The sequence below is a fragment of the Malania oleifera genome, chromosome 11, assembly GCF_029873635.1.
Source record: "Malania oleifera isolate guangnan ecotype guangnan chromosome 11, ASM2987363v1, whole genome shotgun sequence".
NCBI classification, from domain to species: Eukaryota; Viridiplantae; Streptophyta; class Magnoliopsida; order Santalales; family Ximeniaceae; genus Malania; species Malania oleifera.
In genome coordinates this window covers 15,872,251-15,893,017 of record NC_080427.1, presented here as the reverse complement: position 1 = coordinate 15,893,017, position 20,767 = coordinate 15,872,251, and the positions used below count along the sequence as shown (strand labels likewise).

General features: G+C 37.9%; 1 protein-coding gene across 5 annotated transcripts in view; it reads right to left on the bottom strand.

Moving 5' to 3' along the window:
* Window positions 1-20,767, bottom strand: part of LOC131168670 (uncharacterized) — a 159,269-nt gene that overhangs the window by 44,411 nt on the left and 94,091 nt on the right. For all 5 annotated transcript variants that reach the window (XM_058128286.1, XM_058128285.1, XM_058128288.1 and 2 more), the window contains 2 exons: window positions 8,024-8,104; window positions 49-136 (listed from right to left, as the gene is read on the bottom strand). In XM_058128286.1, coding sequence (XP_057984269.1) covers window positions 49-136; window positions 8,024-8,104 — 169 coding nt within the window. The remainder of the gene's footprint in view (window positions 1-48; window positions 137-8,023; window positions 8,105-20,767) is intronic.

Below are 20,767 nucleotides of genomic sequence, written 5' to 3'. Positions count from 1 at the left end.
GCACCAATATTCACAAAGCCAAGATATATTTACAGAAAAAATGATTACCAGATACAGTTCGTCCCTGGCTAGAATTAAAAAATTCAGATGGCCTGCTTTGTGCTTCTCCTAATAAACGCTCCAAACAGGTTGTCCTCTACACAGCCAAATTTTAGATTCAGGGGGCAAAAGAAATGATGGCACACATTCAAATAATAAGAAAGAAATAGAAAAAAAAAAAACATTCTCTCCATCCGAAAAGGTCGGTCAATCCGAACTGTCAGATTCTCAGCTGCAAGACCACAAGATTTTAAAAGTTTCTACCCTTTCCCCTAAGCACTTAAATTAGTCCTGGTTGTTTTGCCAAGGTAAATTAGGCAATACTCGAGCATTCACAGAAATGAGGAACAACACAAGAAATGGCAAGGCTGGGGCAAACCAACACTCACCCTACAAAAGAGCCTCACTCTTTGGAGGGAGGTGAAGCCTTGCATCCTATTAGCATTTCCTCACACAGGCCACATGCAGCTACAGCTGCACCAATTCTTTTTTCTTTTTTCTTGGGAGGGGGGCAGCTTAAGATAACACGCATGAACATAAAAGGGAAAGGCAAAATGCATGGAAATAAGCAAGGCAGTTGCAAAGACAGAAGGAAAACCCACACTCACAGTCCAAAAGGGCCCAACTCTTGGCAGGAGGAGAAGCTTCATATCCTGCTAAAATAACCCTATAGTCGGCACTTGAAAAATTGAACTGTGTTTAGGAATTAATGCTATGCAAAGTCTTACAAGCAAGCAACGCCACAAAACTACAATGAAAGAATCCTAGAAAAATCTAAATCAAATCTGTTCAATTTGGGCATACAAACTTCAGGAATCAACTGCTTTAAATGATAGGAAAAACAAAGATAAAAAAGAAAAAAATATGCTGGAAAATGGAACTAGAGGCCAAAGGAAAAAAATTGCAATATCTTTATAACGTGAGACCCATCCTTTTCAGCTTGACAACACGAATTCCCAACCTCATCATCAAAAAAGATTGTACATGCATGAGATTTCCTCGGTTATTACAGCCTTATATACCATAGGCAGAGTAAATTTTTTTTGTGTCTGTAAGCCTTTTTTTTTTTCACCAGTAAAAGGAATTTATTGGAAGCGCATCAAGAGGAAGCCAACCCAGAACACGCAGAGTCAGCTCATTAGTAGGATGCCACAAAAATCTAAAATTATATTAATCCTACTATGCCAGCTGGAAGCTGCAGTAATCTACTGCTCTTTACAAGTCTGAAGCAGTGTGAGGGTTTTTGAAAAGTCTCCTGCTTCTTTCTTTCCAAGCACTCCAGAAAATAGCAAGAGGGATCAGAGACAAAGCCCTTCTCTTCTCCTTGGTAGCACGAATCCCTTTCCATGCCCAGAGCTCCCCTCCAACTGAGCTGGCAGAAAGCTGCCTTTGTCCAATCATGGTTAGAGCCATATTCCAAAGGTTCCTTGTCCAGGGACAATGAAGGAGGATATGCTCAACTAATTCTGCATCAGCAATGCAAAGGGAACATCTAATGATGACAGTTGGCCACCTTTTCTGTAATATGTCCATGGTTAAGATCTTTCCACGTTTTGCCTCCCAAGCAAGAAAAGCTACCTTTTGTAGGGAGATTGCTACAGTTCATTTCCATTGGTTAGAGATTCCTGTACAAGGATCTGACTGATAAAACCCCGTTTTTGCTTATGGTTAACTTTGGCTGATTGGGCATGTTTTGGTGATGAAAGGTGTAGAGGTGGCTGTAAAAATTAATGAGATAGTGGAGTTCCCAATCTTCCACATTTCTAAAATAGGAAATGTTCCAAAAGATCCCTTCCTCTGAAATTTGAGGGTGATGATTGACTACAGCTTCCTTATTATGGGCTCCAAACCTCCTGAGCAAATGGATTATTTGATCATGCCCCATTTAACAAGGTGAAATTTGAACTCCATTCCCACACTACCCCAAAGGGACCTCCTATGGATTCCTTAAAGCCTCTTGGCAACCAAAGCCTGAAGAGGGAAGAGAGATATGAAATAGACAAGAAGATTTGCTACAGTGCTTCAAATAAGCGTGAGTTCGCCACCTTTAGACAAGAGATTTCGTTTCTATCCCAACAATCTTTTTTCAAATTTTCCAATGGTGGGGTCCCACAATCCTTGATCTTTGAATTTGGCTCCAAGAGGAAGCCCAATATAATTGATTAAAGATCCCATCTTACATCCCAAAAGGCCAGCAAGGAAAGGATCTTTTGTACTGTCTCTGTTGAAGATCTGCCGCATATGGAAAGCTACCATTCTCAGCAACTCTAAATATAGAGTGTGCCGAGAATCACAATTATTGTGTCCTAAATTAGACTTGCCTTATTAGTTATAATTTCCTAGAATTAATTGTATAGAGTGTAAGTTGATTTCTTTCTATTTATAGGCACCTGACTTTATGTATAAAAGCAGCAGTATGTGATGACATTATACACAACATATTACAAAAAGTCGTGCGTTAGTTTTTTCTACTTGGTATCAGAGCCTAAGATTCTTAACACCCTAGGCTCACAGTCCTTAAAAAACCCTAGCTGCACATTCCATCCCTGGGAAAACCCTAGCCACCATCAGCTTCTTAAGCACAAAGCCTCAAGAGGTTCAGCTGCCACCCTCCCAGGCTGAGAAAGAAGTTCAGCCGCCACCCCCTTCTCAAGCAAAACCCTAGCTGCCGCATGTCCCTACCCAACTGCAACCAGAACCTCACAAATCACCGTGTCTGTTGATAATAAACATCACAAGTCAGCTATGCAATTCAACAGCCAGCATGATCAATCCAACCTCCTGATGGTGTTTGAGAAGCTGAGTTCCACCAATGAGGTCAATTGGGCATAATCAGTCAAGATGACCATCAGAGGGAAGAGCAAGTTGGGATATCTACATCGCTCTAAGAAGCAGCCAGAAGAAGATGAAGCTGCAGCAAAGAGATGGGAAGATGAGAACGCACAGGTGTTGGCTTGGCTGATCAACACTATGCAGCCAAACATTGGGCGTAATTACCTATTCATGGAGAAGGCAAATGATCTATGGGCAGCTGTGAAAGAGTAATTTTCAAGTGGAGATAATGATGGTTCAATGCATGAGTTGGAGAATCATATCCAAAACACTAAACAAGGTGATCCCAATGTTAACTCCCATTTCACTACTCTAAAGGGATTATGGATGGCATTGGATTATTATCAAAATTTAGAACTTGAGAATACTCATGTGACACTAAGAGTTACTAGTCTTATGGAGAAGGGTAGGATGTATAAATTCTTGGCTTGTTTACCATCCGAATTTGATAATGTGTGCTCCATGGTGATTAGTAGAACTCCTTTTTCTTCCCTTAGTGAAGCTTTCTCAATGGTAGGAAGTGGAGAGAGCAGCAGAAAGGCCATGACTAAGGATCGGAGTGGAGAATCCATGGCTATGGCAGTCAACAGAGATCGTAGACCTCCAAATAAGAGGAAGAAAGGGGGCGACAAGGACAACCTTTGGTGTGACCAATGCCATAAATCGAGGCATACTATTGACAGTTGTTGGGAGATACATGGAAGACCAAGAGCTAATAGAGATAAAAGGTCAAAAAGTGAGTAAAGCACATATGGCTGAAGGTGCTCAACAATAGGAGGAGACCGAGTCATCTTTTACCAACAAGCAGCTTGTAGAACTAATGAAGTTACTAGAAATCTGTGCCGAGACTACTAACTCCACAGGGGGTGGTAAAACTTCCTATGCTCTCTCTACTATTTCAAATAACTGTAACAAGTGGATTGTTGATTCAGGCACTTCAAACCATATGACAGGAAATAGCTTTGTTTTTATCTCATATAAACCTAGCCCTGGTAACCATAAAGTTGAAATTGCTTATCGTTTAGCATCAGTAGTTGCAGCCGCAGGAAAAGGAACAGTTCATCTTGGAAGGAAACTGACATTACCTAATGTTCTACATGTGCCTTGACTAATCTCTGTTCAAAAGTTATGTAGGCAACTTAACTGTTTAGTGTGTTTTTCTGAATCTAGTTGTTTTCTTCAGGATATATGACCTCAATGCAAAAGAGTGGTCTGGGTGAGGAAGAAAATGGGTTGTACCTAGTGAAGATGCACAATGGGCACCAACAGCAGATACGATCCACAAGTTTTCATGGAATGCAACAACCTAGTGATCCTCCTGAAGCATGGCTATGGCATATGAGACTTGGTCATCCATTTTTTCTTGTTCTTAGTAGAATGTTTCCTAGCCTAATAAAGCCCTATGATGTATCCTAGTTTCATTGTCTACTTGTGAATTAGCTCAACATCACAGAGTGTCTTATCCTTCAAGTACTAATAAAGCATCTACTCCTTTTCCAGTTATTCATTCAAATGTGTGGGGACCTTGTCGCATATCTTCTTCTTTGGTCATCGTTGGTTTGTAACATTCATAGATGAGCACACTAGACATATGTGGGTGTATCTAATGCATGACAAATCTGAGGTTTTTTCGCTGTTTGTTATTTTTTGCAACATCATCTAAAATCTCTTTGGCACAAAGATTAGAATACTTCATAGTGACCAAGGTAGAGAATATGTCAATAATGACTTCAAAAAAAATTTTACCAAAAAAGGCATTATTCACCACATGTCATCTGCACACACCTCTCCTCAGAATGGTCTTGCAGAAAGAAAAAACCGGCACCTTCTAGATGTCACTCACAGCTTACTCTTTAATCATAATGTTCCTAAAACAGCATCACTCTCTCACATATTTGGCCGTCTCCCTCCCTCCGTCTCCCTCCCTCTCTCTCTCTCTCTCCCTTCTCCTTGTTTATTTAGTTTCTTTTATGCTTTATTAATTCAATGTCTTGTATTTCAATTCCTAGGATTTAGATTTAAATTTCTTGTTTTTTTATTTCCTGCAATTTCCATTTCAATGTTGGATTATGTTGGATTATGTTATCTTGTTGGAATTTATTATTGGATTGAGTTAGTCTTGTTTAAATTCTTGTTGGGTTAAGCCTATTTTATTATTGAATGGTTTTTGTCAGATTAATGAAATTCTTACTTTGATTCGTTATGTGATTGCTTAAACATTTAGTTAGTCTTTTTTTCATTTAATTTTTTTGTCGTTTACTTACCGTCGTTTATTTACCATTTTTTTTTTCTTGTCATTTACTTTATGCATGTTATGTTCGTAGTTTATGTTTCACGTTGTTTTAATTTCGTTACAAACTCTCAAAAACCTAAAAATATGAATCTGATATGTGTTCAGTAAATGTTTTTTTTTATTATTTTCTTCTTGTTGATTTAACGCAAGTTTAAAATTAATCTACATTCCCTGAGGAGACGATCTAGCCTTTTGGGCTAATTATTACACAACAGACCTCTTATACTTGGGATAGCCTTTGCGCTACTCATTTTAGAGTGAGTCACAGCCAATTTACCCATCCTTGGGCCTGTCAATTAGACAGGCTTCAAGCTGATTTCCTGGCCCAAACTTTGTGATAGGTTATTGTCAATATTTATGACCTTCGGCCCATGATTCAGTCCATTTCCTTTAGGGGAAATAATTTTTAAAATTCAAATCAGATTTGGGCTTCAATATTGCCCAAGAATCACTCCCTCCCAACTTCACACTTCCCAATTTTGATGGCTTGCCTTACTGAATTTCACAGCTAATATCGCCGGAATTGTCCCATCTATGATCACCAGAACCTCCACATTTCACCATCTCACGTAGCTTTGTTCATTAGGGAGTCCATTATATGCAAAACTATTGCCCTCACCCTTCTTTATATCTCTGGATCCAGTTTTTGCAAGAAAAAATTATGGTCTGCTGCAAGTATTTTTGTATTTTACCTTCTTCCGCAATCAATGATTTGCAGAAGAACCACCAGCCCAAAGCACCCTTCCCCTCCAGATCCTCTGTGAAAATCTTCCCCCGGAGTCCAAGAATTTCTTGACAATAATCATATGTTCAAAATTAGTTAACACCAAATGCATGATCAAGGAATCTCCTGGGTTTCTTGACCCTTATACCCAAGGAAAATCGGAATTTTGTGACCAGAATTCATAGACCTCCTGTTGTACCATTTCACTTCATTTTCCAGCAATAAGCAATGGGATCCCCTAACCCCAGATCTTTCCAGAATTCGGAACGAGCACGAAGAGTAAAACCATTCAAAATAGAACGGGCTTTCCTATCAATTTTGATGAAAAAAGGCATGGCCGGAACTAAACGAAAACTCCTTTTCTTCTATTTTTTTCTTTTTCTGCAATAAGAAACCAGACAAACTTAAAATGAAACATTTCGAAGGCAGGCCGTCGCTGGATAGTCTTGGCAAGCCTTCACTGGAGAACCCGCAATTGTTTTCAGAAATCACATCCAACATCCCCAGACAACTTCACATTGGAATCCGTTAGAACATTAGTTGGTTTACCTGTCAACATAGCATTCCCATTTAGCAAGTTCATGGTATATTTTCACAACTACAGGATTCTTAAACTGCTCAATCTCAATACCAAGTAAATAACAGGGAACCCAAGTCCTTGATTTGAAAATTTTGCTGAAGCCACTTAACATCTGCAATCCGACTAAAGTCATTGCCAATGACAATGAAACCATCAACATAAGCCACCAGAAGTACCACGTCTCCTTTTCAAGAACAAAAACAGAATGGTAAGAGTACCATTGTCTCCTTTTGGCATTAAAAACTCTCACATTTCTCTCAAGCCACAAATCTCAAAGAATAGCATACACTGCACAATTCTGCAAAGTCATCCATTTTTGCTTCTCCCAGAACCCCAAAACTATACCAGCACAAATCATCAACATTTTACAGCATTACCCATGCTTCACCAATAACAGAGAAATGGGCAGCCTAAAGTTGTCTAGCCACCCGAAAACGCGTTGGTCTCATTAGACTCTAAACCCATCATACAAATATATGTGTTGATAAAATCATGTGTAGTTCTCCCTCCAGACTAGACCTATTTTAATAGTATCCTTATAACAAAAATACGCCATACGTGCACAATAAACACATAAAATACCAAACGTCTCACTAACAAGTGCAAAAGTCCATTCTCTTACTTCTTTTCCTTTAATGAATTATGCTTCGAAAGCTAAAGTTTCTTCCTAGGTTGGAGTCTTTGTTTGCTTGGCAGTCCTCAACAAATTTAACTGCAACAATTCATTGCAGATTAGAAGGCCTTAAGCCGTTGCCCTATGATATTTGATAGTTGTGCCTTTGTAGTAGTGAATCTCACTCCCATCCTACCTTGCATTATCTGCAATTTAGAGTCTGCATAATAAGCTTTCTTATGTTTGGAGAGCAATAAGTGCCCAAATTATTTGGAAATTTTTATGCTTACGTCATTTAGAGATTTTGGGGAGAATAAGGGTACAAGAAAATTGGGGACTTTTGTTTGCCTAAATATTTAAGGGCCAATATTTGTCTTCGTATTTGAGCTGGTATAAGATTGATTTTCTAGCTTCCTAAACGGCTTATGCTTCTAGATCTTCTAAGGGAGTTTGTTTTACTGACTTAAAATCATGCTGGAAAATTTCCAGCATGATTTGAAAGCATTGGTATGCTGAGATTTTCCTTTTTTTTTATTAGGTTCATCTTTGCTGAGTAGTTGGATATCCTATCATCTTGTTCTTGTAAATTTTTATTTTTCCTCTTCCTCTCTTCAATAAAATTCTTCTTTCATAAAATAAAAAAGTGAGTCCCTAGGCCATAAGACTCCCCGCTTTGCCTGCGTAGGAGGAGCATCACCACAGTGTACGCAGCCTTACCCCTACTTTTATGCAAACAGGCTGTTTCTTTGGGCTCAAACCCATGACCAACTGGTCACAAAGGAGCAACCTTACTGTTGATCCAAGGCCCGCCCTCCTTTTACAAAATAATAATAAATAATAATATTAAATGAAGTATAATAATAATAATAATAACTCACCACAAAGATAATGCAAATATAAATCACAATCAAGCATACCTCCGTAAGTTGGAATCAAGCATACCTCCGTAAGTTGGCATACTTTCTGGCACAAAGCAGCTTCTTTGTTATGCCACTCAGCTTCTTTATCATGCCAACCAGCCCGCTGCACAAATAAGTATTATCAAGCAACCAAACAAGAAATGATATAATACAGAACTGTTACTGCCTAGCAAAATAATAACACTGTTAAAACAGAAATCCTTCTCCAAGACACGAAATGGCAGGCCAGCAAGCCAGGTAAGGCATGTATAAGCACTCAGGATCTACCGGCAAAAGAACAATCCAACAAGACAAGCAATTACAGCAGCAGGAGGTAGGAAAATGAGGACCATGAAATAAAAGGTTGAAGAAAGATTACTCAATTAATTTTTAAGCACAGCACGGATTTTAAACAGTGTTTTAAAGTAGGAGATGGAAGAGAGAAGAAGAGAAAAAGCGAGAAAAGAACTGAGCAGCAGTTTCCAAGAGTCTACGTACAGCTCCAGGTGCCCTCATATATCTTTAATAATAACAAAATCTTAAGGATAAAAATATCCCCATTAACACAACCTAATTATTAAAATATCATATTTTCTTAACACTCCCCCTCAAGCTAGAGGTGTATAAATATCACCTAACCCCAGCTTGTAACAAACATTGGACAAGGTGAGCTTAAATAAAGACTTTGTAAAAACATCACCTAACTGATCGACAGATCTCACAAAGGGAGTCCTCGTGACGTTCTTCAACACAGCATCTCTCACAAAAAAACAATCGACTTCTACGTGCTTTGTCCTCTTATGAAACACAAGATCGCTGGCAACATAAATGGCACCTTGATTATCACAAAACACATCTATTGGCTTCAGTACCAAGAATCCCATCTGACATAAGAGACTTCAACCACATAAGCTCCTCATAGTAGGAGCCACAGCTCAATATTCCGCTTTAGCACTAGATATTGCTACAGTAGTTTGTTTCCTACTATTCCATAACACAATTAACTCCCACAAATGCACAATATCCAATATTAGACCTTTGACCATCAATAGATCCAGCTCAATCTACATCAGAGTATCCCACAATCTCACAAATTTTATTAAATTCACATACTAACCTTTGCTTGGAGAGCCTTTGAGATACCACAATATCCTACAAACAGCATCCCAACATGGTTGTTTGGAATTTTCCATAAATTGACCCATCACCCCACTGCAAACGATATGTCCAGTCTAGTGACAATCAAATAGATCAACTTGCCAACCAACTCCCTATATTGACATTTGTATTCAAAGTCCAATCCAACAACCATAGACAACTTCACATTGGGCTCCATAGGGGTATCAACTAGTTTAGCTCCCAACAAACAAGTCTCACTTAGCAAGTCCAAACGTATATTTTTGCTGAGATAGAGTCAACCATTTTCCTATGTCGTACAATCTCAATACCAAGAAAGTAATGCAAAATATCCAAATCCTTGATTTGAAATTTTTCTTGAAGCCACTGCTTAACATCTGCAATCCCACTATGCTCGCTGTCAATGATGATGATATCATCCGCATAAACTACTAGCAGTACTACACCTATCTCCGCTTTACAGATAAAAACCAAATGATCAGAGTAGCACTAGGTAAAGCCAAATGCAGCAACTACAACACTAAACTTGTCAAACCAAGCTCGAGGAGACTATTTAAGACCATATATGGCCTTATGCACCCTGCATACTTTACCATCCTCCCCCTTAGCAACATACCCAAGAGGTTGCGGATATACCTCCTCCTGCAAATCCCCGGAAAAAATGGCATACTCACAATAGTTGATAGAAGTGCCAATTAAAATTAACTACCAATGAGATCAATACATGAGCAGAATTTAATCGAGCAACCAGAGAGAAGGTCTCAAAAAATAAATACCATACGTTTGGTTGTACCCCTTGGCAACCAACCAAGCCATATGCCATTCAATAGAGTCGTCAAGAAGATATTTGACAGTGTAGACCCAACAACAACTAACAAACTCTTTACTAAAAGGAAGATCCACCAAGTCCAATGTCCCTCGAATGGTCAAGACATCCATTTCTACATCCATTGCATGCTTCCACCCAAGGTTAGCAAGTGCTTCGACATATGAGGAAGGGATAGAAACTGAGGAAATAGACAAGGCAAAAGAATGCTTAGGACTAGGAACGTGAAGAACTGAAACATAATGAGCAATAGGATAAGCAACTAAAGATTGTTGAGCACATGTTCGAGTACCTTTCCGATGAAAAATGGGCAAATCCAAGTCACATTCGGATGGATCTCCAAAACCATAAGTCAAAATAGTGATGGGCAAAGGAGATGCCTACATGGCGGTAGTGATGTTTGTGCTTGCTTTCCGTCGTTCATAAACCTTCAATAGGCATCGGTATTCAAAAATTTTTATCTAATAATGCACTAGAATTTGTTCAAAATGAGCTTTAGCCTTTGTCTATTTTTTCTTTTTCTTGTAGAACTGAGTAAATCCATTCAAAATTTCAGACCTATCTTTTAACGAATAGATCTAGATCATGCATAAGAGATCATCCACAAAGGACACAAAATATTAATGACCAATTAAATTATTGATTGTACACAAAGCCCAAATGTCTGAATGAATAAGAGAAAACAATGATTTACTACAAGACTCAACTCTAGACGGAAAAGATGTCCTAATATGCTTTCCCAACTGACACCCAGAACACTCAACGAGAAATGGACTTTAACATAGGAAAAAATTCTTGTAGTTTTTGAAGGGATAGATGACCCAAGGAGCATGCCACTAATCAAGAGAAACACCATGAGTAGAAATTGAGGAAGTCGAAACAAGAACAAGACTAACCATGACCACCATAGAAATAGTATAGGCCATTTGCCGAAAGCCCTCCACCAATCCTCTTCTTTGTCCTCTTCTTTGTTCGTAGATCCTTAATAACACAATGAGAAGACTTAGTTAATTGATTAACTAATAGCAGGTTTACGGGAAATTTAGGCACATATAACACAAATGGAAAAGGAATAGGAGTTAAGAGAATACCGTCAAAAATAGGTGTAACCCAAACCATTAGCAAAAGTAACCTTAAGAGTTCAAATTAGTGGGGGTTCAAGGACTCAAAAAATTAGGACAACCTATTATATGGGAGGAGACACAAAAATCTATAACCTAAGGTGAGGAGGATGACAAGGTAAGAAGCCTGATTATGCTTGAATGGGCTATGGTAGCACTGGATATAAAAGACTGAGTTTGGAGTTGATGAACCATGCAAAAAAGATTGTTAAACTCCTCTCAGGACACAGTGGATGATGTACTCAACTCCCCCGTAGAGTGGCTAAAAGCATTTGAAGTGTCAATAGTAGAATCGCCCTTTGCAAGAGACTTATTGGCCCAAGCTGGTTTCCCAAGGAGATCCTAACAAGAATTAATGGTATGATTTTCCTTGCCACAATGTATGTAAATGCGAGAATTGCCACGCGAACTCCTCGTTGTATTGCACAACCACTGCCGTGGCCAAAATCCAAACCTCGTCCTCGTCCTCATCCTCCAAAACTTCCCCTACTACAGTTAAAAGTACTGCAGGCATTTAATAAACAACCCAGCAGCAGCTCCAGACATTACGGCTGGCAGCAAATGGAAACAAATGCAGAGAAGAACACAAACACCAACCGAAACAAGCAAGCAATCAGTACAAGATTGCCAACAATCAATCACGAATCTACATCATCAAAACAGCATCATCAGCAAACCACAAACAAGTTGACAGAGAAACAGCAGCAGCAGCAGTTACAAGAAACAGAGTATAACTTTCACATCAGTAAATCAGCATGAAAACACACTGCTTCCTTCCAAGGAGCTGCACAACCTAACCCAGAGGGCAGATTTGAAGACTGATTAGGGGAGAATAAAGAAAAAAACGAAAAACACAGTATCAAAAGATTCAAAACTGATTCAGATAAATCAGATTTGAAGGAGATCAATGCTCTGATACCATGCTGCAAAGTTCGAGATGGAGAAGAGAAGAAGAGAAGGAGACAAGAGACGAGGATAAGAAAAAAGTGAGGAAAGAACTGAGCAGCAGTTTCCTAGAGTCTATAAAAATTATAAAAATTACAAAGTCACTTCCAACAAACAGAAAAATGAGATTTAAAGCTTTTACATGGTATGCAGTTCCCAATAGAATCAATGCTAATTATTGGTTGCAATAAAAGAAAGCATAATGAAGCTCATCTCCATGTGTATGTGCTTTGATTTCACAGTAGTGGGGTGCTGGAACCAATACTCGTATCTTTTTTTCCCATAGCCATTTTCTTTGTTTTTGCAGAATAAGCTGTTTGTTGTGTTTAATGAACAGTTGGTTTTCCCTTCTTCTATGGAGGTCATTCTTCACCAAATTCAAAGGTTTTGCTAGTGGTAAGGAGGCAAAGATGCCTTGATCGAGAAACTGGGCATTTATCCCCTGTTTGGGTGCTTCAGCGGGTCAAATGGTGATATGAGGCATGAAGGTTTTTTCTTGAGGAGCATCTTGTGGGGTCCTTTACTCTATCAGTTTTTCTTGATCTCGAAAGTTACTAGTAGTGTTTCATGTTCAAACTCTTCATCCTTGCAACATACCATTTTTGAAGAGTTATCTAGTGTCTTTGGCATGTTTAGTCCGACGTGGTGGTCGCTGATGAACTCAATGTTACTCACAGCTCCAACTCCAAGGACAAACAAGACAGTTATAGGGTCACTAGTAGTATGAGGAGGTTTGAACATGACTGCAGTCTCACATTCCTCTCAGCATTAGTCATTTCACATGGATAGCATAAGCAAGATGTGCGTATCAATAGATTCATGTTCACTAATGTGTGAACATACTCTTTTCCATAAGTAGTTTAGAGTCCCTCACATGGCCTGTCTCAGGCCACTGTCCATGCTCTTAGATTCTCACCCAATGTAGTTGTGGTAGACCCCCATTTAGGTTTGAAAATGGCAAGCACGCCCCTCATTTAGAGAGTGTGTGAAGGGCTGGTGAGGTGAGTATTAGATTCAAGGCTAGGAGTCCAAACCAATGCAAAAACTGAAGTTTGTGAAGATGAAGTTGAAACAATGGAACAAAGATGTGTTTTGGAGAGGCAAAGAGGCAAAGAATTACATCCTTGCTAAAATTGTTGCGCTAGATAGGTTGGAGGAGTGCTGTTCGTTAGATGAGGAGGATATGACCAGAAGGACTAGTCTTTGCAATGACTTGGAGATGATGTTACTAAGGAAGGATATGAGTTGGCATTAGCAATCGAGGGTGAAGTCAGTTAAAGGGGACTGAAATTCTTGTTTCTCATAGAATTGCTAGCGGTAGGAGGAAGAATGTCAATAAGGAGTTGGAATAGATCCAAACATGTGGCTAGGGATCATACTTAGACCGGAGAGGAGATTGTGAAATTCTACAAGCATCTATTTACCAAAGATTACCCAAGTACGTTGATATTGGAAGGCCCGATTAGCGTCCAATGGAGGCAAGCTCTGATTATTGGCTTGAGAGACATTTTGAAGTAGAAGAAATAGGGAAAATAGTGATGAAGATGCATAGGGAGAAAGCCCCCATCCCAAATAGATTCACGATGGTCTTCTATCAGGAGAGTTAGGAGATCTTGCATGAGGACATCATGAGGTCTTTTAAAGACAACAACAACAACAAAACCAAGCCTTAGTCCCACTAGGTGGGGTCGGCTATATGAATTTTTTTCCGCCAATTTATGCGATCATGAACCAATTCTTTTGATGGATTCAAGGATATTAAATCATTACTCACTATCTCCTACCAAGTTATTTTAAGTCTACCCCTACCCCTTCCACTACCCCCCATAGTAACTAAGTCACTCTTCCTCACAACTGCACTAGGTGGCCTATGTTGCAAGTGTCCATACCATCTGAGTTGTCCCTCCCTTATCTTATCTTCTATTAGAGCTACACCTAACTTACCACGAATATGTTCATTCCTTAATTTGTCTTTCAATGTTATACCATTCATCCATCTAAGCATTCTCATCTCGGCAACTTTTACTTCTTGGATATTATGTTTCTTCGTCACTCAACATTCCGATCCATATAGCATAGCTAGTCTTATAGCTGTCCTATAAAACTTCCCTTTCAGTTTTAAGGGTATTCTACGATCACAGAACACACTTGAAGCACTTCTTCATTTTACCCAACCTGCTTTAACTCTATGCATTACATCATCTTCAATTTCTCCCTCAGCTTGCATAATAGATCCAAGGTATCGAAATCTACAAGTGCTATTTATTTCCTCATCATCGAGTTTAACTTTGTCTCCAATATTCCTCCTATCATTACTAAAATTACACTTCATATATTTTGTCTTATTTCTACTTATCCTAAAGCCTTTAGATTCCAAATCTTCTCTCCATAATTCTAACTCAGCCTCTACTCCGTCCCTAGTTTCGTCAATTAATACAATATCATCTGCAAACAACATACACCATGGAACCTCCTTTTGAATACTCTTAGTCAATTGGTCCATCACTAAAGCAAAAAGATAAGGATTCAAAGCAAATCCTTGATATACACCCACGGTGATTAGAAGTTCTCTAATTTCTCCATCTATAGTCCTTACACTAGTCATTACTCCATCGCACATATCCTTAATGACATCGGTATACGTGCTACATACACCCTTTTTCCCTAAAACCTATAGGTAACCTATCATATGCTTTCTCAAGGTCAATAAATATCATATGCAAGTCCCTCTTCTTTTCCCTAAACTTTTCCATTAATCTTCTTAAAAGATAAATAGCTTCTACGGTAGATGTCCCAGGCATAAAACCAAATTGATTTTTTGAGATCTTCATTTCTAACCTTAATCTTTGTTCAACTACCCTTTCCCATAGTTTCATCGTATGATTCATAAGTTTAATTCCACGATAGTTATTACAATTTTGAATATCTCCTTTATTTTTGTATATAGGTATTAAAGTGTTTTTCCTCCATTCATCTGGCATTTTCTTAGTCTTTACAATGGTATTAAATAAATTAGTTAACCATATAATTCAGTTATCACCTAAGCATTTCCAAACTTCAATTGGGATGTTATCTGGTCCCACAACTTTCCCATTTTTCATCTTTTTTAGTGCAAACTTAACTTCTTTAACTCTAATTTTGCGAATAAATTTAATACTATTAGTCTTTTTCTCATTTGACAATTCTAAGTTTAAGTCTTCTATTTGGTTTTCATTAAACAACTTAATAAAATAACTTCACCATTTTCTCTAATGTCTTCTTCCTTAACCAAGACAATATCATCCTCACTTTTTATACATTTTACACTTTCTAAGTCCTTGCTCTTCCTTTCTTTAGCTTTAGCAAGTTTAAATATATCTCTTTCCCCTTCTTTTGTACCTAATCTTTTAAAGAATTTCATAGAAATCGGATTGTGGGTAATAGGGTGCATACCTTCCCTACCCTTAACCCAAATAAAGAGATATCTATGAGAGCAAGCGATTTCTGGCACATAAGCCGTGTCGCTAGCCTATACAAGAATATATCTAATTCTAAAGTGAGGCTGCAGGAGGTTTTGGGGTAGACAATAAGAAGGACTCAATCTGCTTCCATTAAAGACAAGCAAATTTCAGATGTTGTGCTGGACAAAATACAAGTCAAACAGATTTTTTATTAACTAGGAGAGGATATTGTTTATCTTGTAAGGACTATAAAGTTATTACAAGTGAAAGCTTGACTACACAACATAGATTTCTAGTATCACATCTACGTACTAGAAACTGGAAGAGAAAAAAGATTTAAATATAAAATATAGTAAAATTTAAAGATAAAATCATCAAAGAGGGGTATTGGACAATAGGGGAAAAGGGATATGCGAAACGTTAGTGAAATAGGATGGCTAACTCTATTAAAACGATAGCAAAAGAGATTTTCAGCAAATCTAGAGGAAGATTCTTAGACAGTAGAGAAAGTTGATGGTGGAAAACAAGATATCCAAAAAGCCATAAAGACTAAAAAACATGGCAAAATTGTAGAAACGCAAAAAACCTTAAAAGTATAAAGAGGCAAGAAAAGATGTAAAAAAAATCATTAGTGAAGCTACACATGGCAACATTGTATAAGAATCTAGTGAAAAAAAGATCATTAGAGCTTGTGGTAATTTATATACTAGGCTAGATACAAAAAGAAGGAGAAATGGACATATATAAACTTGCTAGAGCTAAAGAAAGAAAGTGCAAAGATTTAGGTAATGTCGAATGCATAATTAAATGAGAATGATAATGTCCTAGTAAAGCAAAAAGATAAAAAAAGAGACGTGGAGATGATACTTAAATAAGTTGTTCAATGAAAACAACATTGAAAATTTGAACGAAGAATTGACAAATGAGGAAAAAATTAAAATAAAAGATTTATCCAAAAAATTAGAATCAGTGAAGTAAAGATGGCATTAAAAAAGATGAACAGTGGGAAATTTGTAGGGCAGGATAACATCCCAATTGAGGTTTGGAAATGTTTAATAGATATTGGAAGTATATGGTTAACAAATCTATTCAACATTATTATAAAAACCAAGAGAATGTTGGAGGAATGGAGGAAAAGCATGTTAATACCTTTATACAAAAACAAAGATGATATTCAAAATTGTAATAACTACCGTGGAATCAAATTTATGAGTCATACGATGGAACTATGGGAATAGGTAATTGACCAAAGAATAAGATTAGAAACAAGGATCTCAAAGAATCAATTTGGTTTTATGCTTGGGAGGCCAACAAAAAAGGTTATTCATCTTCAAAGAAAGTTAATGGAAAAGTTTAGGGAAAAAAAGAGAGACTTGCATATGGTTTTAATTGACCTAGAGAAAGCCTATGTTAGAACCTATGGAAGTCCTTTTGTGGGTTTTAGAAAAGAATGGAGTATGTAGCAGATTTACTAATATCATTAAGGATACGTATGATAAAGTAACGACTAACATTAGCACTGAAGGAGGACAGTCTAGAGAATTTCCAATCACAATAGGGATACATGAAGGTTCTTCAAGCCCTTATCTTTTCATTTTAAAGATATAAAAATATCTAAAACGAGATCCCATGGTGTATGTTGTTTGTAGATGATATTGTTCTAATTGATGAAAGTAGGAGTGGAGCAAAATATAAGTTAGAGTTGCAGGGAACAAATTTTGAATCTAGAGGCTTTAGGATAAGTAGAAATACGACTATGAAATGTAACCTTTTTTTATAACAAAAAAAAAGTATATTAGATAGAAAGAATATAAGATACAATGTGCGGGGACAAGGAGTCCACCAAACAAAAAAGAAGGAAAACACAAAATAAAAAACACTAGATCCCAAAAACAAAGAACTAAATGAAAATAACCAAGAAACCTCCTTTTCAAACCCTTTCTATTATAATTTACTGAAATTTTCAAATTCACCAATTCCTTTTGACCCTTCACCTTTCCACTTTTGCCACCGTCCAAAGGCATTACATTTCCACCAATATCACTTAGCTTTAAATCCATTTCATCCATAAGAATTTGAGCTTCTTTCTCCTCCTTCGAACTCTCCTCCAATGGTGTGGGGCAAATTCCATTCCTATGCTGAAACTAATTCGCCAACCATCATTATCAAAAATAGGAACACTCGCCAAACCTTTCAACGGGGATGGGTGAACATAAGATAAATCCCCTAACTCAATGCAAGGGTCAAAAACATACCCATATTGTTCCTGAATCTCATCCAACAACTCCTCAACACAATCAAATTCGCTATTATCATCACATTCCAAATCTGAAAAATCCTCCTAATTCTTCACCACCTTACCTTTTCTAATCTCATTAGAATCTCTGACATTCTTCTCAATTCAAGGAACTTCCATAATACTGAACTCACCCTTGGGGTCTCTCCTTAGTACCTTTGTAGTTGACTCACCAGAATTTTCTCTCTGATCTTCGAAAATCTTCTTCATTTCAGCACCCCAACAAGCCACCTTTCAATGAGCATCCTGCTTCTTTTTTAATCTTTTCCACATCACCTTCAAATACATCTATGAGCCTAAACTCAGTTTTATCAACAAATCCTTGAAACGAATCTGGTCTTCTAAAATCCTAAACGCCCTACGACTCTTGGACAATTTGATTCACATTCTTAGTAACAAGAGGCTGAATAATATTTTTATCAATTAGAGCCTGAACACATTTCCGTTACTAGAAGATAAATCATTCTCCTTCCCAGTACTTGTCTTCTCTAAAATCAAAGCGCTTATTTGGGCTTGTCTATTTTCCAGACCCAACAATACAGAACTTAGGCCCTTGATTTCTGAATTATGGATTAGTTTATCACCGAGCCCCTTTTGTGGGGAGTCCATAATAAGAGACTTTCCTTAGGATCCAAACTACAGCCCATATCATCTTTTCTTGAACAATCAGCCCTTTCAAATAATTGTGCCAGTTTAGATAAAAATTAGAAGCCACCTTTTTCAATTACCTGGGCCTGGTCCAAAATGAGAAGCATGCAACCCGGCCCAAATCTCTTCACTGCTTCCTCCCCAAAAGCAACCCTAGCTGTTGATCATATCACCTCAGCTCCATCAAAAACCCTAGCTGCCTATTTGATCATCTCTGCTCCATCAAAAACCCTATCTTCCTTCTTGCCCTCAATTCATTCAAATGCAACTTGTCTCCACACCAACGACACAGCTCTTGCTTCCCAAACTTCAAATCATACTTCACGGGACGAACATGGCTGCCGCAACCCTCACCTACACAATTTTTGCCTTCGACACCAATTGACTCCACGATCTGCGTCATGAAGAGTTATCAGTGCATAAACTCACAGATTCCTCACGAAAATCCTTCACTAACTCTCAAAAGACACTTGTGAAATTTTGCCAACCATTGCCATTTTCACGCTGAGGATTAAAGACTAAAAACCTCTTCCCTTTTCATCCCAACCCTAACTCCAAATACTTTCCTACCTTCGCCCATTTAATCAACATCCAAATCTTCATAATACCCAATCGAATAAATCAAAACCCCCTTTGCAATTGACTGAATGTAATTATGTCATCAGCGAACCAAGAAACAACCTCCCTAGTAAATCTAACCCACCTATTACAAGAAGCATTGTTCTCAACCACAAGCAAAGACACTATCCCACCAACCATATCTAATCGCAAATCAAAGGATTTTCCTTCGATCTGAAGCGATTGCTTCAGCATCGGATACTGCACAAACCCCCACGGCATGAACGCACAGAAGTAGGAAAGGAAATGTTCGCATGCAATAGAAAGAGAGAGAGATAGGAAGAGAAGCATCCATTCTTTTTCTTGATTTATATGAAATGTAACTTTAGCCACATAAAAGGGCTCATATGAAATGTAACTTCAGCCACGTAAAGGGGAATAATTGGGTTAACATTAAACTTGATAATTAAGAAATTAATAGCACTAGTAGATTTCAGTACCTTGAATCTATCATGCAAGCTGAGGGATATATAGAAGAGGATATAACACAAAGTTAAAGCAAGAAGGATGAAATGGAGGAACGCTTCAAGCATGCAATGTGACCGTAGAATACCATTAAATTAAAAGGATAGGGAAGCTATAAGAACAACCATGCTATATGGATTAGAATATTGGCCAACTAAAAAATAGCATATCCAAAAAGTAAAAATTACCAAAATTCAAATAATAAGGTGGATGAGTGGTATAACTTTAAAGGATAAATTAAAGAACAAACATATTTGCAGGAAATCAAATATAGCACTAATAAAATAAAAATAAGAGAGGAGTGACTTTGATGGTTTGAGCTTTTGAAACATAGGCCAAGTAGTGCCCTACTGAGGAGGAGTGAGTGAGTGATTGTTGCTCGTAGTAGAAGGGGTAAAGGTATACCTAAACGAACTTAAAAATAAGGTATTGAGAAAGGATCTAATAGTTTTCAAGCCAGCCGAGGAAAATGCCCTTAAATGTGTGAATTGGGGGCAAGGATTCATATAGCTGATCCTGCCTAGTGGGGCTTAAAGCATCTTGTTATTATTGTTGTTATTGGTGGTGCCCAATAAGGTGGACAATCTAAGAAAGGGGTTTGTCTTCAAGTGACTTCAAGAAGGCCTATGATACGGTGAGTTGGGGTTTTTTAGATATAGTGATGAGCATGAAAGGCTTTGGGGCTCTATCACACTTTCAGACGAGAGATGATTGCTATTGGCATAGCTACAGCCTTTTTAAATAAATTTTTTTTAAAAAAAATGAATGAATCCTTAGGTGAAAGCATTCAAAGCACCCGATCACTTCATTAAGATTAGTTTCAAAGTAAATGGCTATGTGCAATTCCCTATCTGTAGAAGACAGTAAAATAAGGGAACAATCTAGTTTATTTGCATCTCATATGGCAAAGAAACAATGCAATGGAAAAGGTTTCTAGGTATGATGATGGGACGAGTAAAGGGTTGTAACTTGTGATCCTATGATAGATTCTCAAATAGTCGTACCAAAGATGCAATTCCTAGACTAAAACTCCACAAATGTGCATCAAGTTAGGATTATGGAAAGGCCATCTATAGATTAACAGAAATCTATATTTACAAGAGTCTATCCCTCTCAAATGGAGAAGGCTGCTTTCCAGCTAAGGTAGCGAAGGGAGAAAAGATCCTGTGCATGGCAATTTTGATCAAGGCAGGAGATGGGGATTCTGTCAAGAAGATTACCTTCTGCCTCTGGAAGCATTTCAAAATCAGGACATGGAATGATAGAAAACTAGCAGTACAGTCCATCCCCA